We start from the raw sequence: 24,771 nt of genomic DNA, 5'->3' as shown, positions 1-24,771 counted from the left end.
AAAATGAAATCAAGCATCTACAAATTATTCAGAATGCTTCTATCAAGCTCATATTCAAAGCCAAGAAGTTTGATCACGTAACACCCCTTCTCAATAAAGCGCACTGGCTTCCAGTTGCTCACCGGATAACATATAAACTATGCTCACATTCAAATCCCTTCTTTACAAAACTCCAGCTTTCATTTATAAGTTATTAATTCCATATACTTCCAATAGAACGTTAAGATCTACTGAACAGCACTTGCTGACGATTCCCTCTCTTAGAATTATTAATACTAGACGGCAATTGATTTTTTCTGTTACAGCCCCCCAAACTTGGAACTCACTTCCTATTCACTTGAGGGAAGAACACAACTTACAAAAATTCAAAAGTAAACTAAAGAGCTTTCTTTTTAAAGACGCCTTTGAAAATTAGCCATTTAGTCTTCCAACCAATTTTACTTTTTCTCTCTAATTTTATTGAAGTAATTTTTTACTTCCCTTTCCTTCTGTATCTCCCTTATATGTCTCTTTAACTTTTAAATAATTTGTAGTTCTTATCCCTCTCTTCCCTTATGTTCTTAGTTTTGTTACGTTTGTCAATAGTCTTGTCAGACCTGATTTTTGTTATTTATTGTATTGTTCCCCACATTTTGTAATTTTATTATTATGTACATCGCTTAGAATTATGATTAAGCGATTAATCAAATCTCCATTAAACTTGAAACTTGATTTTGATGAAACAGCACATAATTTTTTTTATACAAATTTTTGATTTGATAGGTTACAGACAGTACATAGATGATGTTGCACCCTTGAGAAATATTCAATTAACTTGCAGTAAGAAAGCCCCTTGCTTTACTGAAGAATATACGTGAATTAAGAAAAGTGGAATAGGAGAGGAGACGTTGTCCATCTCGGCCTACTATGGATAGTTATGAAGCATATCTTAGAATCTATAATAATACCAGGAATGAAGCTAAGAAATCGGATTATAATACAGTGATAGAAACTTCACCCTCAACATCAAAGAAGCTTTTTAAGGTAGTTCAGCATCTGACTTCTAATTCTACTTTTGACGATAAAAAGAAGTGAGATTTCTGGTAAGGTTTTACGCAGGATTTTCATTAGAAAGTTGTAAATATGGTATCACAATTTGAAAAAAATTGGAATACCTAAAGAAGAATTCCAAGTTGTGTTGAAGAATGACCAGTGGACACTATTTGAGTTGGTAGGATGAGGGATTGGGGAAAGGGTTTGGGATTGGACTTTATATACTGCCTTTTTGTAGTTTTAAAACCACATTCAAAGTAATTTACATACAGGTACTTCAAGCATTTTCCCTGTCTGTCTGTCCTGGTAGAGTGAGTTAATGAATGTGTTTGGCTCGAACATGTTGCAAATTTGATGTAGTACATCCTTCTATTATGAAATCTTTGAGGGATCCTTTTATTCATGTTTATTTCAGCATTGTGAATGGCTCATTATCGAAGGAGTGTGTGTACCTGACCAACTGAAAATCGTGTTAGTTACTCATTACTTAAGGGCAAAGACTGTGATAGTAATAAAGTGGAAAATTATAGACTGGTGTCTGCTTTAACATTTACTATTGAAAGAGCAGTGTTCACCCAATTAGTGACCTATCTAGAGATCCATAATATATTGGATAAGAGCCAATTTGGTTTTCGTGAACACCATGACACAGAAACATTATTGATTTCACTTCTTGAGTTTGTCAAGATGGATTTCGTCAGCAGAAAACATTATTTAACAATTACACTAGATACTGTTTGTCTGCTGCATTTGACATCATTAATCAAGACATTTTCCTTAATCGGCTCAAAGCGATAGATCTGGCAGGCACAGTCTTAGCATGGTTTCAATCATTTTTATCATTTAGGAAATTCTGTGTAACATGGAATAGTGCAATATCTGAGTTTGATTGCCCTTATGGCATGCCGCAAGGATCTTTTTTTTTCTGCTTTATTATTTAACATTTTTATGTTACCCCTATGTAAAGTGATGTATCATTTGGGAGTTCAATTCAGAATATATGTTGATGTTCAGTTTGTACTAGAGATAGGTCAATCTTTTCAGAAGTGCTTCCAGATGTTGCATTTATGCCTGTCAACTATAGGACAATAAATGAAAGAGAATAAGTTCTAAAAATACCACAATCTGTTTTTTTCAAGTTTAGAGTGGTACAGAAGGTTAAGGAGATTTTATCTTTTGAAATTTTCATAGACTTGTACATAGTATGTTTTGCCCATTATTTGATTACTGCAACAGTTTATATCTTGGAATTTAAAAAAAAAAATCTTTCTAAAAATCCATAGACGCTACATCTATATGCAGGTGATCAAATCTGCAACCCATGAAAAGGATCATAACTTAGATTTGTTATTCTGCAAAGGAGTCGACATCTTTGAAACAAGGCTGGTCATGTATAATGTCTTTGTTATAGACTAATCATTTTCTGATGACATGTTCTAAAAGAGACAATTTAAAAACAAACAGGCAACCCCAAAGTTTGGAAGAAAATGTGAGACATATGAAATCTGACTGCTGAGAGTTTCCTGGAGCCCTTGATGAAAATATGACTACAGTGTCAGAGCTGGTTGACATCTGAAATGCATGTTTCATGATAACCCTTAAAAAAACCCCAAATGGTGTAAATCTTGCCAATTGGAACACATTTAATCAGGTAGCATAGGATGTGCTCAAAAAATTTTTTTAATGCCTATAGCCAACATCATGCCCTCCTCCCAACCTCTATCCAGCAAAGATGGTACAGTGATCAAGCCCTCATTGAAAGGGCCACTAAAATAAACTTTTGAGCAACTACCAATGACACTTCAAAAGGTGTACCCACTACTGAAAAAGAGCTACTTTGACCAGGACAAGCTCAAATACTTATAGAAAGCTGAGAAAACTTATAGAAAAAACAGTCTTCATTCAACTCAACTGCTGACTAAATGAGAGAAACTGGCCATTGTGACCAGGAGGGAAAAACTGTTTACGGGCCAAGCCTCCCTGTACCTGCACAAGCGCCAAAATGAGCAGTCACTGGAGTGATATAGAAGTAACAAAAATAAAAGACAATTTTCTTAAACACAGAAATTCCTTTCATCAAAAGTAAAGGTTTATTTCTGATCAGAGTTCCCCACTGCTATTCACAGCAATGCCTTTAGCATAAACATATTTTTCTGGTGCTTAAAATAAAATAAGGTTCTCTAGTTATCGATTAATGAATCCAAAAGCTTTCCCCCTTATAGGCATTCGCCTCTCAGTTCAGAAACAGTTCAACTTCTTTATTCAACTGCATAGAATGTGACACCAACCAAGCAATTCACTGCTATCAAACATTCCTAAACTGACAATTTTAAAGCATCCAGCATGGTCTGTCAGGAGCAAAAAAATTGTACATTATCTGCATAAAAAAGGGCTGCTACCCAAATGTATGAATCACAGATGCCAACAGTCAAAAATACAAGTTAAACAAAGTTGGAGAAAGAGGGGAGTCCTTGGGCATCCCAGCATGCAATTCCATTAATGTGGATAGCCCATTCTGTCCCAAAACTTAAAAACTGGCTGCATATGAGGTTTGCTTACATGCTTCTTGGAGCTACTGATCCAGAAATTGACAAGAGGGGGAGCTATTTTAGATCTAGTCCTTAGTGAAATGCAGGACATAGTATGCAGGTAATGGTATTGGGTGTGCTAGGAAACAGTGATCATAACATGACCAAATTTGAACTAATATGTAGAATGAAATCACAACGGAAATCTACTGTAGTGCATTTAATTTTCAAAAGGGCGACTATGATAAAATGAGGAAAATTGGGTTTTAAAAATTCTTTATTGATTTTTAATCAAAAACAGTGTCATACAAATGAAAGAACAAAAGATATTCCACATATTACACTATTATCTATACAGGTAAAAATTATATAAAAGGATTGGCCAGAAAGGTTAGGACTTTAAATCAGGCATAGACATTGTTTAAAAATACATTCTTGGAAGCCCAGACTAGATGTATTCCACCTATTAACAAAGTTGGAAAGAAGAGCAAATGACTGCTGGCATGGTTAAAAGCAGTGGTGGCCAGCATTTAAGAAAAGAAAAAAAGCTGACTGCTGTGAATTAAATACTACCCCCTGTGAGTTTAAATATTGTCATCACTACTTATTTGTTAGATAACAGAGATAGTGGATGCTGTGAATGGGTCGACTGGATCTTTATCTGGCATCATATTTCTATATTTCTGTTTCTATATTGATGTGTCTACAAAAGAAACCAATTTGCTTAACGTTAGAGCTAAGGAAGAGAGGTTTCTATTGGGATTATAGTTTTGTCAAGAATTATTTCAGTGTGTCTTTTCTGTGAGCTTTTATTTTCTTACTAGCTGATGCCCCGGCGTTGCACGGGTATTTAATTATAGCAATAACACTGTAAATGGATTCAAATAAAGAAACTTTATAGTGGTGAATGAAATTATTTTTTTACAGCTTTATAAAAAATACAATATTCAAATTATAATGTGAAATATTTGACAAAATGAATACAATAGAACTAACACAAAACTTGATTATAAACAACATTTATAGTTTCACCTCCAGGAGCAAGAACATATAAATTCTTGGGTGAAGAGACCCCCAGAACATATCACCCCAGGTAGTGAGGGATCGGCATACCAAGGTTCGTTCAAATCGGTCAAGCCGTTTTTGAATTACTGTGAGAATGGCAGCTTTTTACATTTTTTCCATTGACATGAATGGGTGAAATCTGATGTTCTGTTTGTAGATCCGCCCACGTGTGCAGGTGGGCCGTGAGACCCCCAGAACATATCACCCCAGGTAGTGAGGGATCTGCATACCAAGTTTCGTTCAAATCGGTCAAGCCGTTTTTGAATTACTGTGAGAATGGCAGCTTTTTACTTTTTTACCATTGACATGAATGGTAGAAATCTGATGTACTGTTTGTAGCTCCGTCCACGTGTGCAGGTGGGCCACGAGACCCCCAGAACATATCACCCCAGGTAGTAGGAATTACTGTGAGAATGGCAGCTTTTTACATTTTTTTCCATTGACATGAATGGGTGAAATCTGATTTTCTGTTTGTAGCTCCGCCCACGTGTGCAGGTGGGCCACGAGACCCCCAGAACATATCACCCCAGGTAGTGAGGGATCTGCATACCAAGGTTCGTTCAAATCGGTCAAGCCGTTTTTGAATTACTGTGAGAATGGCAGTTTTTTACATTTTTTCCATTGACATGAATGGGTGAAATCTGATGTTCTGTTTGTAGCTCCGCCCACGTGTGCAGGTGGGCCACGAGACCCCCAGAACATATCACCCCAGGTAGTGAGGGATCTGCATATCAAGTTTCGTTCAAATCGGTCAAGCCGTTTTTGAATTACTGTGAGAATGGCAGCTTTTTACATATTTTCCATTGACATGAATGGGTGAAATCTGATGTTCTGTTTGTAGCTCCGCCCACGTGTGCAGGTGGGCCGCGAGACCCCCAGAACATATCACCCCAGGTAGTGAGGGATCTGCATACCAAGTTTCGTTCAAATCGGTCAAGCCGTTTTTGCGTGATCGCGGCACATACACACACACACACATACATACATACACACATACATACCTCCGATTTTATATATATAGATTAGTTGGTTTTTCCCTTGAAAATGATGGTAGAACAGCTTTGCAAATTAACTGTTATCACTCTGACACCATTTATTTCTGAATCAAATATTCTAGCTGAAATAGGATCATGTTTCAACGATAGGAAAACAATGTCGGTGTTGAAAAGATACCGGGGGATAATATTCAGCTAATACCAGTCTGTGGGGTTTTTTTTAATGCTGACTGCCACTACAAAAATTATGCCTAGATATTCAATGCCTGTCCATGAACAGGCATTAAATATCCAGGTATATGCAGCCAACCAGCACTTAACCAGATAAGTTAAACCTGCCAAAGATAGGACTGCTATTTATGCAAACTTACTTGGCCTGTTAACCAGTTAAGGGCTGAAAATCGGCACATCTGATTAAGTGCCAACTGTGCTTTAACTCTACCTCTCGACTGCCCACACAGTTTTCAGTTTCAGCTTTGGTGGTTAGAGGGGTTATTCGGTAGCACTATCTGACTAAGTTCCACCAAATATTTCCTTGGATCACACTCAGCACCAGCTAACCAATCAAGAGGTCTTTATTAATTTTGTACTAAGGAATAGTGGTGTAGTAAGGGGCGAGTGGACAAGGACCACCCCAGGCGCCACCACACCATGCCACACTCGTGCCATCCCTCCCCACCACCCGGTACCTCTGTAGATCTTCGCCAGCATGAGCAGCTTCTCCTGCCTGTTGCTTGCGCCAGCATGGTTCCCCTCTGAATCGGTTTTGGGTCGCGAGGCCAGGAAGTGACATCAGAGGGAAACCCAACACTGGCATGAGCGGCATGCTGGAGAAGCCACTCACACTAGCAAAGATTTACAGAGGTATGTGGGGAAAGGGATAGCACAAGTGTGGAGTGGGAGGCGGGAAGGGGCGCAGGGGATATAGAAGGGACAGTTGGGGGAGAGGAGAGCATGGGTGGGGTGCAACCACCCTGAGCACTTCCTATCCTTGCTATGCCACTGATAAGGAATCAAATGTTGAACGCCCCCAATAAAGTAATCGCTGTTGGATCTTGCTGGAGTCGGTCCAGAGGAAGGCTAAAATGGTATGTGGTCTTCATCATAAGGCGTATGTGGACAGACTTAAAATCTCAATCTGTATACTTTGGAGGAAAGTCAGGAGAGGGAAGATATGATAGAGACGTTTAAATACCTAAGTGATGTAAATGCGCTTGAGTCGAGTCTCTTTAATTTGAAAGGAAACTCTGCAATGAGAGGGCATAGGATAAAGTTAAGAGGTGATAGGCTAAGGAAATACTTTTTTACAGAATGGGTGGTATATGCATATAACAGTCTCCCAGAAGAGGTGGTGGAGACAGAGACTGTGTTTGAATTCAAAAGGGCCTGGGATAGGCATGTGGGATCTTTCAGAGAGAGAAAGCGATAATGGTTACTATGGATGGGCAGACTAGATGGGCTATTTGGCCTTTATCTGCCATCATGTTTCTATATTTCTATTGGAGATGTAACGCCCAATTTTGTGTAGGTTCATCCAAGTTGGGATATGCACAATTGCAGAGTATTTTTCAAACGTCTTGATGAATATGGAGCTTTTTGCAAAATTCATGTAAGGCCATGGGAAAAACACATGTATTTAGTGACATACAGACAGTGGTGAGGCAAAGGAAGTTGGTGCTCAGGGCGGTGGCACCTAGCATCATTGCGCTGTGTGCCCCACCACATTCTTCCCTGCCACTTGAATGCCCCCCTTTTAAAATGTTTGCTGGTGTGAGCAGCGTCTTCCACCAGCAGCTCCTGTTGACTTCAGCTCCCTTCTGATATCACATGCTGGTCCCGCAAGGGGGGCCGGTGCAGAGAGGCGCTAATACCCTCATGATGATCATGCCTGGGGCCACTGCATGAAAAGCAAGATCAACCGTTTTATATAAATATAGGTTTTAAAATAACAGCTCACTTCGGGTCTGTACATGTAAATGCTTGCGATTACACATTTAGTCAGTGGATTTTGCAACCTGCATGTCAAAGTAGCAGATTTTACAAAACCGTATATCCAAGGGCAGCTAGTTAAGATTCTGAGCTCCAAAACTCAATTTTTTGCTATTTGAGATGTTTTTATACTCCACACAATTTCCCCCTCAGTCAGTCCGCCAAACACCAGGTCCAAACAATGGTTAGTTTAATTGATAAGGAGGGTGTGATACTTGCAGGCATGGTAGATGGGATTAGTCTCTGGCTTCTTTGTCCCATTCAAGCAGCCTATCTTCTTGATAAACAATCCAGTCTGGCTGGATAATTAATGTATGTGAATTCTGTGCAGGAGCACAGAATTCTGCATCAACATATATAATTTCCCATAGGCCTTTGCTGACATTAGTTATGCCAACTGAAATGCTGATTGCTAGCAATAGCTGTGCTGACAGTATTCACTATTCAACCAATGAATGTTCCAAGCTTCGTCCAGTCTTCCAACTGCCTGGCTAGGAATTCCAAGCCTCAGTATGATGCTCCAACTGCCTCTCTCCAAGACTCATTCTAATGCTCCAATTGCTTTTCTCAGTGCAATCCAAGCCTCCTTCTGGAGTCATCAGAGATTTTGAATACACTCCTGAGGGAATCCCATGGCAACTTCTTCCATACCCATTCCCATGCAATTCTCTACTAAGGAGTCCTTATACTAAGCTGCAGTAAACAATAATGTGAACTTACTACTGCTTAAAAAGGGTTACCACAGGTCAGCTGAGTGTGTCCCACAGTAAGTCTGCCCATGCAAACCACATGCTAAAAATATTTTCTTTTTTTCAGGGAGGGGCACGTCTAGGGGGTGGAAAATGGGCAGTTTTATGGTAATCAATTATCACATCTACATTACCACATGCTGTTTACCATAGGATATTAGTGTGTGAGTTCTTACCACCTACAAAATGGCGGGTGGCGGTAAGGTCTCATGTGCTAATATTTTTTTAATAGCCATGCACTAAGGGCAATATTAATATGTGGCCATAAATACAAAAAATGGAAAATCAGCCATTTTACTGCTGCAGTAATATTGGGGAATACTCATGTTAGGGTGCACTAAGGCCACATTTTACTACAGCTTAATAAAAGGACCCCTAAATGTTAGGCAAACCAATACTGGGATAGTGTTCTATAATGACATCTGGGCACTCGGGTGTTGTTATATATACTGTACACATCTATCAAGTATTATCAGAGTGTCTAACTAACTGGAGGCATCCTGGTATAGTTTGCCTAAATCACACCCAGAAGATTCCCCCTTTAAACATGTGCATGTTGAAGGTATATGCTAAAAAAAATAGCAGCTCTTCTAAAATTGCTTCTTATACATGTAGAGCATTTACCTGTGTAAATTACCTTTTTACACATGTACATGGTACCTTAGCCTACTAAAATGGCACTCATAACATGTTTGTTAGGTTCTCAATGCTACTTCTATGCTTGAGATAGCAGATACTAAGCCCAAGAAACAAATGCCACATTTTTCTTATTAAATTGTAAAATTATTAGCCAGGATAACCTGTTCTTAGCAGTCCATATCAGTGCTCATTCCCAAAAGGTGCAATCAATTCATAGCCTATGGAATGCTATGCCTAAGGAAATTCACTCATGAGTTAATTAGATTAGGGGCTTCCCAAGTGCTTGTGGGGTCCCCAGGATTGTATACCTGTCATAGAAACACAGAAAAATGAAGGCAGATAAAGACCATAAGGCCTATCTGTTCTGCCTAACCATGCCATCCCTTTCTGTCCCTTAGAGATCCAATGTACTTGTCCCAAGCTTTGTTGACTTCAGATATATTTTTGTCTCTACCACCTCCATTGGGCGGCCGTTCCATGTATTCACCACCCTTTCTGTGAAAAAGTATTTTCTGAAGTTACTTCTGAGTCTATCCCTTTCACCTTCATCCTACGCCCCCTCATTCCAGGGTTTCCTTTCAATTGAAAGAGACTCTTCTCATGTGCATTTATGCCATGTAGGTATTTAAATGTCTCTTATCATATCTCCCCTCTCCCACCTTTCCTCCAAAATATGCATATTGAGATCTTTAAGTCTGTCCCCATATGTTTTGACCATTGACCATTTTAGTAGCCTTCATTTGGACTGACTCCATCTTATTTATATCTTTTTGAAGGTGCGGTCTCCAGAATTGTACATAATACTCTAAATGAGGTCTCACCAGAGTCTTATACAGGGACATCAATTGGCCATTCCTCTCACTATGTACCCAAGCATCCTTCTAGCTTTCACCGTCACAATTTCAACCTGTTTGCCCACCTCATTATCACATACTATCACACTCAAGTCTTAGAATATCAAATGAGGAAATGAATAAGAAGTATTTCACATAAAAAAGGGCTTAATTCACACAAATTGCACTTTAGTTGCAAGAATAACTTTCTGCTGTAAATCTTTCTCTGTTATTTACAGTCTGTGATTAATTAAAAAAACAAACCAAATGCTCAGAGGCTCTGTGTTATCTCAGTAAATCCCATGTAGATGACATTTTAAACCAGCTTCTGTTCTGAATGGTAAAATATGTTATCAGCTTTGTCTAAACTTCCTTAAATTACACTATTCCTTGGAGGAAACCAGAGATATCTTTATGGCATCATCAACATCTGGAACAGGGCAGAAGAATCACACTATGAATCCCACAACCATAATTTGAACTCTTAAGTCAGGACATGCAACCTAAGACGATGCTTGTCTTTCTTCCAGTCTACAAAGACATCCCTCCAAAATACTTAAATTTACCACCACCCCAATTCTAGAACAAAAGAAGATTGCTCCCATGCTCACTATTGTACTAATGTGCAGTTAAGGCTGCGGGCAATCTTGACTCTTCTGTATTGAGACTTGAAAAGAAAATGTGCTTTATAATCATTCAAATATGATGGACCTGGGAAAGAATGAGCTTTGACAGCTGTGATCATATCCATAGAAACAATCCAGACATTTTTCAAAGACCCATCAATGCCAGCATTAAAGAGGAATGAGAAATTGTCTGCGGCGCACCTGATGCATTAGTTAGACAGCCGCTATATCTCATCAGAGACCCTGCAGTTTTATTTATATGTCAAAATGCTGCATTTTATATCCTCTATAATAAAACCCTAAGCGCGCATGCGCACTTATGGCACTTATGACATCCCTGCCACCGTGATGTGTGCTTCCGTGCCGCACATGCGCACTGCCTGCCTTCTGCCCCGATCTCCGATGCCGGCTGACTTCCTGCGCTGCTGCTACTGGGACGCCTCTTCTCACCCCCAGACCAGCAAACTTAGCAGCCATGGGGCATTTGCTAGGCCGGCCCACTTCGATAATGCGAGGTGGGCCGGCCTAGCAAAAGCCCCGAGGCTGCCTGGGCTAGCGGATGCTGGACAGGGGTTGCATGGAAAGGAGAAGAGGTACTACTAGACAGGGGGAGCAGGGAAAGGGTACTGCTGGACAGGGGGGGAGGTAAAAGGAAGGGAGAAGGCCTGCTGCTGGACAGGGGGGAGGTAAAACGAAGGGAAAAGGGGTGCTGATGGACAGGGGGAGCAGGCAAGGGGTGGTGGTGGACAGCTGAGGAAAGAGAGAGATAGACAGAAAGAAAGACAGACAGACAGACAGTGGCCAAGGAGAGAGAGAGAGAGAAAGAAAGACAGACACATACATCTATTCTAGCATCTGTTAATGTAATGGGCTTAAAGACTAGTGATGGGAATAATCACAGAGCCATCATTCTGTGCCATTTTGAAAAAAAGGCACCAGAGAGGCAGGAGTGTGTGGGAATTGGTCCAGTCCCATAAAGAACCTCAGGCTAAACTGGGATGGGGTAGGAACTATGGGGTTTGGATGGGAAGATATCTGGAAAAGGAGCTTGCCTTTAGGGTAATTTTCCAAAGTATTTATGTGCCTGATGGGGTCAGTGGAAGGGAGCTAACACTTCACTGCCATTAAGACCACCAAGGACTTACAGTACACCAGAGTGTGGGCTCTTTAATCTATGGCTGATACCTGTGTTCTACCCAACCTAAATTTTCATGACAACCAATGGCCTCATGAAAGAGACTTGGGATTTCTCCATGCAATATGCTGCGGCAACAAAAATGGCGAACAGAATGCTAGGAATGATTAAGAAGGGGATCACAAACAGATCAGAGAAGGTTATCATGCCGCTGTACCGGGCCATGGTGCGCCCTCACCTGGAGTACTGCGTCCAGCACTAGTCGCCGTACATGAAGAAGGACACGGTACTACTTGAAAGGGTCCAGAGAAGAGTGACTAAAATGGTTAAGAGGCTGGAAGAGTTGCCATACAGTGAGAGATTGGAGAAACTGGGCCTTTTCTCTCTTGAAAAGAGGAGACTGAGAGGGGACATGATCAAAACATTCAAAATACTGAAGGGAATAGACTTAGCAGATAAAGACAGATTGTTCACCCTCTCCAAGGTAGGGAGAACAAGAGGACACTCTCTAAAGTTGAAAGGGGATAGATTCCGTACAAACATAAGGAAGTTCTTCTTCACCCAGAGAGCGGTAGAAAACTGGAATGCTCTTCCGGAGTCTGTTATAGGGGAAAACACCCTCCAGGGAACATATGCGGGTGAGGCTGGACTCATTTAGAGCACTGGTCTTTGACCTGGGGGCCGCCGCAAGAGCAGACTGCTGGGCATGATGGACCACTGGTCTGACCCAGCAGCGACAATTCTTATGTTCTTATGTTCTCAGTAAAAGATAACTACATGTTAATGACAGGAAACTAAATTTTAGGAAATTTTTTTTTTTTTAAACAGGCAAAGAAAGCATTTTACATGCTTCTTTTTGCAAATCTCTGATTTAATTAGTTGTTTTATGTAATTTTGCGTTACAGCACCTCACTTATGTGGAATTTACATAGTCTTTCATATATTGTATAGTTGACTATGTGAAAGTTTACAGCATGTTGGTATGAATTTTATATGCTTTACAAAAAAAAGGGCTTTACACTTGAACAAGAGATAAAAGACAAAACAGGAGCTATATAGAAAGGAAGTGAATGAGACGAAGATAGAATAGTAGGAGGGACAATGGGGGTACAGATGAAGAATAATAAAGAGATAGTAATTGAAGGAAAAGTGATGAAAGATTCATACTTCTCAGCAATAGAATAGGAGGGAGAAAGAAAGAAACATAGAAAAGGAATAAGAGACGAGAGACAAATGAAAAAAGATTAAAAAAATAAATACAATCAACCAAGGTAGAAAAAGAATTTCCAGTGAATTATCAGCCCTGGGCATTTGGTGTTTTATAAACAGTGGCTGATATGAACTGATTTAGACCCAGTTATTTAGCACCAGGCCATATCCGACTATTGGTGCTGAATACTTGGGTTTTTGGCAGCCCCTGGAAGTTATCATGATACTGCCGGTATGTAGTCCTGATACTCGGATAGCTGTTGAGATAGGATGGGGCTAATTCATGTGGTCCAACTTGCATGGATAGTAAAATGGGCACCAGAGCTGAATATCAGTGGTGCCCAGATAACCTCCAGCTCTGCCTTTGCACTGCCCCCAGACTTCACTGGCACTTCTTGGATAGTGAAGGCAAAAAGGGGGTCAAATGCCTCCCAGGTTGGTATAGAACCAAAGAGAAAGTAAGGTCCAAATGCAAGAGAGAGTCCAAGATGTCAAAGGAGTTTGCAGAGGAGGAATACACTGGGGTGGTATACTGTAAGCTACACAGGTATCTGTCGCACTGAGGTGCTCTTCTTACTTCAGTTCAAAGACTGGCATAAGCTCAGAGAATAGTTAAGCTCTGGAACGCGTTGCCAGCAGATATAGTAAGAGCGGATAGCGTAGCTGGTTTTAAGAAAGGTTTGGACAAGTTCCTGGAGGAAAAGTCCATAGTCTGTTATTGAGAAAGTCATGGGGGAAGCCACTGCTTGTCCTTTATCAGTAGCATGGAATGTTGCTACTCCTTGGGTACTAGAGACCTGGATTGGCCACCGTAAGAACGGACTACTGGGCTTGATGGACCATTGGTCTGACCCAGTAAGGCTATTCTTATGTTCTTATGAAACTGATTCTCTATACCTCATATGTTTTTGCTTTTATTATATGGAATTTTGTGAAATAAATATTTATTATACCATACCATACTGTTTCTTATACCCCACAAATGTCATCCAGGAATTATTGCAGCTTACATAAGATTAATAAGGTTAGCAACATAGACATGAATCATTGCAAGACTATAATGAGAACAGATGTGTTTTTAAAACTTCCTAAATTGAAGATAGGAGGAGAGTTAGCAGGTTGGGAGACAGTTCCAAATTTTGGGGCCTTGAAACTTGAAGGTGGGTTCGAAAAGTGATTTCCTCCAATGCATTGGTCTGCAATTAAACAGTTTTGTGGACTGTTGTTACTTATGGGTGAAGTTGGGCAGAGGTTTAAGCTTCCTGGACCCCCAGAAACCTGTGTTCCACTTTTTGTGTTTTTGAGATACATCCTTGTGCCTAAATGTTAAGGGGCTCATAATCGAAAGAGAAAAACATCCAAAAACCAGCCTAAGTCGGCACTTGGACAAATATTTCCCAAATACATCCAAGTGCCGATAATAAAAATGGGTTAAGGACGTATTTCTAAACGACCTAGGCCTTCATAATACCGCTGAACGATCAATGCTAAATGGGGTGTTTCGGGAGGAGTGTCGAGGGCGGGAGTTGGGCGGGTCGTGGGCCGGCTTAGACTTAGTGATACAGCATGTATAACCGAAAGTTATACAGGCCAGGATCGATGGAACTTGGACATTGTGACTTAGACCATGTAAAACATGGTCTAAGTCACAAAACCCAACCTAAAGTCACCATCGCAGACACAAAAAAAAGACCCCACGCACACTACCCCAGTGATTACCGATAGAAATATTAATCACACCTTTAAAATTCAGCCTCCAGATCATCATCACCTGGCAGCCTGGCATAGGAAAACCTAGTCGTCCAGCAGAGGCAGCTTAAGCCATCTTGAGGGTGGATTAGGGACTCATGGAGAGGAGGACCCATGCCCATAAGCCACTGTAATCACTGCATTGATACTTAAACATGTGCACTGCCCTATACACCCCAAAACCCTTTCTTACTGGCATATAAGTGGCTCCTGCAGCCATAAGGGCTATTGGGGTGGTAGATAAGTGGGTCTAGGGGATTCTGGAGGTGGTTTGAGGGGCTCACCATGACTTATAAGGGAGCTGTAGTGAGGAGAAGACATGGCACCCTTTTTGTGAAGTTCACGGCAGTGCCCTGTAAGGTACCCCACTATTTAGGTGGCATGTCTGGGTGTTCAGTCCATCACTTTGCAGACCCCTTCCACGTTCAACAGGGCTTGTTCTAGGCGTTTTTGACTTGGACGAAAAGTTAAACGAAAATGTGGTATAAAGATGGACGCTTTAGCGACTTGAATGATCAGATCGGCAGGAAGTATAGTTAGACAATTTTCGAACCAAAAAATTTTGGACATATTTTTCGAAAATGTGTCCTAGCCTGTTTTTTACTTTGGACGACTTGCAACTTAGATGAAAACAGACTTAGACGTCCCTTTCGATTATGCCCCTCCACGCGTTCACATGCCTGGTTATGCTAATATTCTAGACACCTACTTCCCTTTAGAATAGGCTCCTATTGCACACTCTCCAGCCTTGTTATAGAATTAACCCTCTTGAGAGGTTTTATTTTTGTGGATTTTTTTGAAGGGGGGATAATTTCTAATAAGTAACAGGATATAGTCAAGGTCTTTATTATAGGTTTGCGTGCAGAAAATATAAAACCCAACAATATAAAGAAAGAAAAACCAAACACCCTTGAATCTTACACAACAACCATGTTCCGACCTACCAAAGAGACAAACACTGCCGCTCTTACTCAGAAGAACTTAAAAACTATCCCCGTTTTACTAAGGTGCGCTAACCGATTAGCGCGCGTTAATCAATTTAGTGTGCGCTAAATGCTAACGCATGCATGCTAGTCTATGGACATGTTAGCATTTAGCGCGTGCTAATTTGATTAGTGCGCGCTAATCAGTTAGCGCACCATAGTAAAACATGGGGTATGTGTTTTAGAACGTGCTAACCGCTAACGCGTGCATAGACTAACATGCACACGTTAACATTTAGTGCATGGTTAGCGCATGCTAATATTTAGCATGCACTAAAACGCTTAGCACACCTTAGTAAAGGAGCCCTATAACTACCTAAACCAGGGCTGAACAAAGCCTCCTAAATAAACAAGGAGGGCAATTGGATGGCAACTCACAGAACTATAATAAAGCCAGTTAAACGAGATATGACGAGTTGGAGTATTACTTGTGAAAAATATATGGTTCCTTTGTACTTTATTGCAATTTTATGTTACATTTGTAGACCAGGTTTACTGGTTTGCATGTTTCTATACCGTAATACTGTAATGCTGTGCATTTGTGATTTTTTTATTATTATTATTATTTTACAGGTATTTTACTGAACAAGTAAAATCAAAACAATGTAACTGATACAAAACCTTTACACAAATGTTATTGACACCTGTAAAATGAAAAAGAAATAATGAATAAATACTGTATAGCTCCTTTTGGCCCACCCTGTATTATCTTTGGTATGTTACATTTAAGATCTTTATAATAAATAAAGGCTGTTATAAAAGGTGTAACACCGTTGTATATAATTTTCTAGTTAAAAAACAAAACGAAAGACATACAGGATGTAATAGTGGAGTCCAGTTTTCTCATACATTGGTTCCTACAATAGACAATCAGCTTTGCAGATATTATACTTTCCGTTCAGGTAAATCTGTGCATCTTGAAAAATACAGACCTAGCCATACACATAGGTACATCCCTGAAAATGTACCCTTATATGGCCAGAATGATTTAATGAAATGTTATCATTGTGCTTTTTTCCCTCTCTTTTTAATTTGCTAGTATAAAACAGAAATACACTACAAGTGGGGTTTTCCCATGATTTGTATTGATTTTCTGGGAATATTAATGAAATGACCAGCAATTGGCAGATTATATAAAACATGCTATTCTGTTATGGAGAGAGAGGGGGGAACATCAGTAATCCTTCCCATACAAGAAAATGAGCCTCAATAATGAAGCACTAATTTCTATATTTGTATAAAATAAAGTAACATACAAGCTCTTTCTGTCAGTGGTCTCTAGTGTATTTAGAGATATGGACCCACTGTTTTCATACTGTTTGATAGTATGTGGCATGCAGATGGTTAGAATGGTGATGGCTTTATCCGACACAACCCTGGTAAGCAAATAATGTTAAGAATCTTGCTGCACTTCATGTGTGCATGTATGTGTATGTGTGCATTTTGAAGTTCATAATTTTCAGCATGCATTACAGTAGATATTGTGGGCTTTTTACCTCTTGTTCTTATTGGCTGTTTCTACTGAAAATGTGGGGTTCACTTATACTTTGTCATGTGACTGCATGTTTCATTACTAAATTCTCAGCAAAATCTTCTGCATGTGAGCCAAACAGACCCTGTGTGGTAAGTTTGCAAGATTCCGAATTACTGTGGTAATGCAAAGGGATGTTCGTTTTGCTTAAAGGATTCATATTCATTTCAAGCAAATGAGAACTTTCTCAGCTGAATGTTTCCCCCCTCCTCCTCCCATTGGTAACTTACAATGCCCACTTTCACACAACCATAAATCTCTTTCTCTCTCTCTCTCTCTCTATCACCTTCTTCCCTCTGTGAGTTTTGACTTTTGTCTTGGTTCCTATGGATATTTCTCCGTTTACATCTCTTGTGTTCCCCATCATTTCAGGAGATGGGCAGAGTAAGCCACGTATCTACCATGCCCCAGAGGTCTTCCCATCATGCTCATGGCAGGCACAGTGATGACAACCCTGTTGTCCATTTTTTCAGGAACATTGTAAGTTATGACTTTAGTTCTTTGCACCTTGTGTAGTGAAATGGGACTTTATTCAGTAGAGGCCTAAGTAATGCTTTTTTTTGTAACATTATGAAAAATAATACACTTGTATTACTGCCTATAAATAGTTGTCATATTTCCTTCAGTCCTACCCACCTTAGGAATATCTTGTTATTGATATTTCTGCACTTTGTCAACCATATATAATTTTATATTTATCAATAGGAATACTTCTATATTATCTTCAATATATATGTTCCAGTGCTGTTAAAGAAGACAATTTATTAACCCACAAATTTCCCCTGGGTTAGAAGCTTTGTTTGCATGAAAGTTTGCAACTGAAGCAAATGACCAGAATAGAAAATTCGGATGCAAACATGAGCTCCAGTAACAGTCAGATAAAGAAATCTATACCTTTGTAAACCTAATCGTCTTTGGCCCACAAAGACATTTGTCCATGCTTGTTTGTTTTTGGTTTTTCTACTGAATTCTGAGCTTAAGAAATGCTTTGCTGAGAATTGTGCTAAACTTTCATGCTTAAAACTACACAGGAGGAAATAACTTCAAAAATCAAGCAGCGTGAAAAAATTTCAAGAAAATAAAAAAACACGCTAGTGTAATTGCTATAACTTCTTAAAACTCCTCTTGGAACTCCATATTCCTTATACTTTAATCAGTGATTGTGCTCAGAGACATGGAGGAAAAAGGGGACGGAACGTCCCCCAAAAACCTCACCACCCAATCATTGCAAAACTTCCACCTTAACACGCTTTTGTATGTGCATGACTTGAAAGACTGTATTGTTGAAAAAGCACTTATCTTTTGTGTATAGTTCTTTGGCCTCGACGTGCCACGTTTCAAACTTTCGTCAGGAAGCCAAATGGTAACAACGAAAGACTCTTAAGTCTTCCAGAATGGGTGTTAGTCTCTGATCTAGCTAGATCAGAGACTAACACCCATTCTGGAAGACTTAAGAGTAAACTTCTGATATCTGCTGACAACCAGCAGATATCGGAAGTTTACTGAAAGCTGAATTGCAAGCTAGATCAGAGACTGACACCCATATATAAGGAATATGGAGTTCCAAGAGGACTTTTAAGAAGTTACAGCAATTATACTAGCGTGTTTTTTGTTTATAAACTTTCATGCTTAGCAGAGAACATGCAGGCCCTATGCACAAATTTGTACAAAAGCCTGAACTATCAGTGTTCTTGTGTGGCAGCCCTCTGCTCCCCCCGCCCCCTTCCTCAAAGATGGCTTAACAGTACTCTAGGGAAACTAGGCAGTCATGTAGGGTAGCAAGGGACGGGACTGGGTAAAATGTGGACCTCATGAATCTCGCAGGCCTCAACCACATGCCCTTAAAAAATCAGAGAGGTCCGTGAAGTCTGCGTTTTACCCAGTCCTGCAAGGAACAGCTGTAGTCATGGCAAGCCACACAAATGCAAATATTACCCACATGGAAGGTAGGCAGTTTTCAATTTACCTGGACAAATATATTATGGAAATTGTCCTCATTATGTGTGTCTAATTATGAAAATATCATGGAACGAGGGACTGAGAACTTGCAAGTTAATCAGGTAAAGGGGGGGGGGGGGGGGGCAATGCTGAAGATTTGCCTAAGAGGTCTAATAACTTTGTACCAACTCTGCCTATCCCTCTGCCCTTGGTCTCCCTGCCTCTCTGTTTCTTAGCTCCCCTCTCAGACTTTCCATTCCATCTTTTCTCATGCTCCTTGTCCTTCTCTCCTATCTCTCTCAGCTTCTCTGCTCTTCTCCCAGTCCTTTTCTATGGCTCCTCTGTCCTCTTCTCTCTCCCTTTTGTATGGCTCTGGTTTCCCTTTTCCTCCTCTTCTGCCTCCTTTTGCTGTCCCTTTCCTCTCCCACCCCTTTCTTCATTCCTTCTGTGCCTCTGTTCTTTGCACTCCCTTGTGGCTCTCATCAGTCCCTTTTGCCTTCTTCCTCATACTCTCTCTGGTTTCTCCTTCCTCTGGCTCCTACCTTTCCCTTCAGTGTGCCAAAATGTTCAACAACAACAACAACATCTTTTGTGGTTCCTGTACAATGGTTGTGGTTATCTTAATACAATGCACTATATTTACTGGAAAACATTGACATTTGCTAGATTTAAGGAATTGAGTAAAGAGCATGTTATGGGGATGCTAAATAGGAATAAGAAACTTGATAACAGAAGCTGGCTCAAGGATATGTGATGCCCTAGGCAAACTTCCAGCCAATGCAGCACCCTTCCCCCTTCTAAATCAGGGCAGTTTATGTCTTCTCTCCCTTATTCTTTATTCTCACGTGTTCATCCTCACCCTTTCCTTCCTCCCATTCTCCATATCACCTCTTCCCTGCCCCTGAGTTTTCAGCTTTTCCTCATCTCTATCCCCCTCCAGCTTCTATCTTCTTCATATCTCTCTCTCCCCCACTGAGATAGCCAGCATCTCACGTTCCCTTCCCTACCCCAACTTTGAGATATACAGCATCCTCTTTTTCTCTTCCCTATCTTCCTTATCTCTTCCAGGGCAGCACAAGCATCAGTCAGCATTTCCAAACAAAACTCAACATAGCTGGTACATGGCCTTGTGCATCAACATATGTTAAAGGACTGTTGTCATCTGCCTCTCCAAGCTTCCTGTTGAGATGCAGCAGGCTTTGAGCCATCAAGGCTCCAGCAAGACTGCACTGAGCTCATTTAGAGATACTGACTGCCGCACTGGAGCCTCCTCTCAAATTGTGCTACCATAGGCAGATGCTTACTCTACCTGGTGGCCAGTCTGTCCCAGACAGTTTGTTAATGTCCAATCAGAATGGTGCACAAAAAAGTGTCTTTCAACTCATCTGATAAATCCAATGGTCTTTATTCATCCAAAACAATTAATACATCCAAAGCAACTCAATGACTCGACATGATCATGTTTTGGCCATCTGGCCTGCATCAGGAGTCTTAGGAGTCTTTGGGTATCAAGTGGTCTTTAAAAAGCGAATGGTCTAAAGTCAAACGATCATACAGTTGCTCCGAGTCTGTAACGCTGCAAAACAACACGGCCATGCAGCCAAGACACTTTTTTGTGCACCATTCTGATTGGACATTTCCACTTTGCTCTTGCTTGTTCGATTTCTGTGGAATTGGTTCCCCTGTTTTATTGTGCCAGACAGTTTGTTAAACATTTCCTTCTGCGATGGCTGTGGCTGACAAACGGAGGAAAAGCAGAGACCATGAATCAGCAGTCATAATGTTTCTTCACACTCCCTTTCCAAGGGAAACTTCACCTGGCTCCCTAAGCCCTGGGAACAAAGCTGAAAGTTCATAACTCAGGTTCAGTTGGAATTGTAAATATAAAGAAGTCAAATCCTACTACTAAAAAAAATATGTGAGCTAAATCCTCCCCCAAATAAGTAGACAGTGGATAAATCATTTTATAAACAAAAGGGTCACGGCAAAGTCCAGTCTTTAGTGTGGCTGTTGATTGTACACAGTAGGTATAAAGAAATGATTTAAAATGCTGAGTGATTTAAAGAGTTTGAGGTCCAAGACTGTGAAGCCTCATGGTACAATTGGAAGGTCACTTGTTCACTGTGTCCACAACTTAAGTCTAAATCTTGCACTGGGATGTCTGTCAGGTAGCTGGCCTCTGGTCAACTCAGCTATCCATCCACATTTAGTTAGTAAATAAGCACCTGCTTTTGAGGAGGGAGTATAAAGATGGGTGGAGAAGGCAATGGCAAACCACCTTGCTAATCGTTTGCAAAGCAGATATTGTGGAAGTGGCAGCCCCCATTAAGTTGTTCGTACCAGAGATTACTTTTACTGCTGTTGATCTTTCCCCAACATCAGAGCTGTTCTGTGCAGGTATTCCTCTTGCACACCAGGTAGCATTGGCTGAAATCCACTTGCTTTGAGGGGAAGAGTGTGGCACAGTGGTTAAAGCTACAGCCTCAGCCCACACTGCTCTCCTTGTGACCCTTGGCAAGCCACCTAACCCTCCCCCTTCCCCACTCCACCCCACCCCCAATGCCCCAGGTACATTAGATCGATTGTGAGCCTGCCAGGACAGACAGGGAAAATGCTTGAGTGCCTGAATAAATTCATGTAAACCATTCTGCGCTCCCCCTGATATAGAAAATTTAAGAAATATATAATATTGTTCACTCATCTTTAGAAAGTACATAAAATGGGACATAATCTACATTGCTAGCATAGAATACAGGGATAATCTGTGTACTAGACTTAGTTTCATGGCAATCTCCTTGTATTTTAGGTATCACCCAGGACCCCACCTCCAATGCAGCCAAAGGTAAGTACCCTGTTATAATCCCTCACTTCACAAATGTGGTTCATCAAATGTCAGTTTTCACACCTATATTTTCTGTGATGGTGCACTTGTTTCATTCCTAAGCTATTCCTTGTACAGTAACTATAACCTGAACTTGAGTCTGATTACAAAGATGCATAAGACACTGTTTTCTGTTAGAAGGAGTCCACTGCACTCTGATCACCTTGTCGCTGTTTCTGTCTTTTCCATATGCAGAGAGGATTATCCCTTGCCAGATTTAGCTGGGTAGGTGACAAAAACATTTTGATCCTTAGCCATCTCCTATGTTTTTTTTTGGTTGCCAACAAAAATGTCTTTTTCCTTTCAAGTTGCTGCGGCCAATATGGCAATCGTGAATTCAGTGCATCTGATTTTTTTCATGCTTTGTGTTGCTTTTTTTTCTGATTCATCTTTCCCCTTCAAGTACTTTGCTTATACTGTAATTCTAACTGTGTTGCTTTGGCTTCTAGATTAATAGAGATATCTTATCCAGTAGCATGGCCAGGCTTACCAGTGCTTAAAACTGCTCTGCTTAAGTACCAACGCCTTACATCCATTAAAGCAGTGTATCGCAAACTGTGTGCCGCAAGACACCGGCAAGGAGGAGAGGCTCCGGCTGACTGCTCACAGGACATGCCTCTCGTAGGCTGTAGGCTGTCAGCCGGCACAGCCTCTCCTCCTCTCCCCCACTGGCAAAGGGATGGCTTCAGAGTCGCGCATGCGTGGATGTCAACGTGATGGCATCATGAATGCGTGTGACATCATCATGTCAATGTCCACACACTACCGGATGCCTTCCGGCCATGGCACCAGGTTTAGTATGCCCTGGTGCCGATAGGTTGCGGGACATTGCATTAAAGGATTCATGGCAAAACTCTTTTCTCCAAGGTTTGGGGAGAACTCAGCTGCTTTCTCTTTCAATTTCCCTTCTTTATTCTGATTTTTAAGGCATCTGATAGTACTAGATTAATGCAAGAGAATAACACCACAGTTATACCATTTGTATTTTATATTATCTTTTTCAACCAGGACAGGACATTTCAGCAAAGAAACTGCTTATTTCTTTTCCATTTCTCCTGTACAAGTTTGATGCAGAATGACACAGTGATAAAATTCATCACCGTTCCCATCCTGTGTCACTCTTTCGTGTACACTTCTCCCTCCGGATTCGCGGGGGATAGGGGCAGAGCCAGACCTCGAATGGCGAAAAACCGCGAATATCCGGCTCTGACCCACCCCCGCCTCCCTCCCACCTTCCCAGCCTTACCTAAACTAAACTAACTAAACTAAACCTTAAGTTTATATACCGCATCATCTCCAGGGAAGTAGAGCTCGGCACAGTTTACAAGAACTTAAAAATGAGAAAGGGTAGGAAAAGGTTTACATAAGTTTATAGACCGAGTGGTAAAGTAAGGGAAAAAAGAAATTACATGTTAGAGAAGAGCCAGGTTTTTAGTTGCTTGCGAAATAAGTGGAGGGAGCTCAGGTTCCGCAGCGGGATAGTAAGGTCACTCCAGAGACCTGTGATTTTCCCAGTTTACCTGCATGGAGAATACCATGTAGGGAGGGGAAGGATAGTTTTAATTTATGGGCGGTCCTGGTGGAGTCAGGGCACGAGGAGTTGAAGGAAAGTGGGATTAGGGAAGGAAGGATGCCAGGAATAATCTTAAAAGCCAGGCAAGAGCATTTGAATTGGATTCTGGAAATCACTGGGAGCCAGTGAAGATTGGCCAGGAATGGGGAGACGTGGTCAGATTTATGTTTTGCAAAGATCAGCTTGGCTGCCGTGTTCTGAATAAGCTGGAGCTCCCTACAGCTATTTCCTAATGGCGATCTGCACGGGGCAGAAGCGTAGGAAGATCGCTCCTGCCCCGAAAGCCCGCTAGACCACCAGGTAAGGCTGGGATGCCGGGGGGGAAGACTTAAGGATGTTTTTTTTTCCTTTTTTCCCCCTCCCCCAAAAATTGCGAATATGTAAAATTGTGATTACTGAAACCGCGAATGGGGGGGGGGGGGAAGTGTCTATATTAACCTCAGTCCTTCTACACCAGCATTCTTCATTGCAAGGCTTGTGGGTCAATGGCTGTGCCCATTCGTACTCTGAATCTTCCCTCTCTCCTTAAAGAATGACATGAGGATGGTTTTCACGGTTATCTGCAGGGATGAATTGTCACCGTGTCATTAGCAGTCTGCAAATTGTGCATCCTCTCTATCCTGTCTCTCTACCACAAAGAAAACAGTAGGAAAAAAATTAGCAAGATACTCTATTTGTCCAGCAATTAAGTAGGTGAAATGAAAGTCTAAAACATGGTGATTAGAATCAAGGACTGCACAAGCTGAAGCTTAATGATGTGATTAAACAAAAGCCCAACTAGAGCAAAAGCAGTTGTGACACACAAGACAGAAGTGAACTTGGAGTAGTAGCATTCAGATCTGTATTACTTTAGTGTCATTTATTACAAATCTTTCTACGCTGCCTTAGAAACCACTTAACTGATGAATATTGACTTAAGCGGCTATGGCCCTCTTTTACTAAGGTGCGCTATCTGATTAGCGCGTGCTAAACGCTAATGCGTGCATGTTAGTCTATGGACGGGTTAGCGTTTAGCACGCACTAATTCGATTAGCGCGCGCCAATCAGTTAGCGCATTTTAGTAAAAGAGGGGGTATGCGTTAGCTGTCTTAAAAATAACTGGATATTCAAAGTTGAAGCCTGCACAGGTCCTGGTTTTGAATACTGACCCCATACAGTATATTTTATTTCGGTGTTACACAGAATGGGATGAATAAAATAAAGGAAAGAATTTAGATGTTCTCAATATATTTTGTGAAATTAGGAAAACAAATCTGTAACAACTCTTTGAAAGCAAGCTCTGAAATATTTTCTTGAAAGCATTTGATTTATTTTAA

The 24,771-nt window shown here is 40.9% G+C and overlaps 1 protein-coding gene across 7 annotated transcripts in view; it reads left to right on the top strand.

Annotated features, from left to right (window-relative positions):
- MBP (myelin basic protein) overlaps positions 1-24,771 on the top strand; it is a 461,835-nt gene that overhangs the window by 409,276 nt on the left and 27,788 nt on the right. For 6 of the 7 annotated variants that reach the window (XM_033934384.1, XM_033934382.1, XM_033934377.1 and 3 more), the window contains 3 exons: positions 17,436-17,543; positions 21,808-21,843; positions 22,078-22,107. In XM_033934384.1, coding sequence (XP_033790275.1) covers positions 17,436-17,543; positions 21,808-21,843; positions 22,078-22,107 — 174 coding nt within the window. The remainder of the gene's footprint in view (positions 1-17,435; positions 17,544-21,807; positions 21,844-22,077; positions 22,108-24,771) is intronic. The other variant, XM_033934381.1, reaches the window with a different exon arrangement.

This window comes from Geotrypetes seraphini, chromosome 2 (assembly GCF_902459505.1).
Source record: "Geotrypetes seraphini chromosome 2, aGeoSer1.1, whole genome shotgun sequence".
Lineage (NCBI taxonomy): Eukaryota > Metazoa > Chordata > Amphibia > Gymnophiona > Dermophiidae > Geotrypetes > Geotrypetes seraphini.
This window is presented reverse-complemented; position numbering and strand designations above follow the sequence as displayed.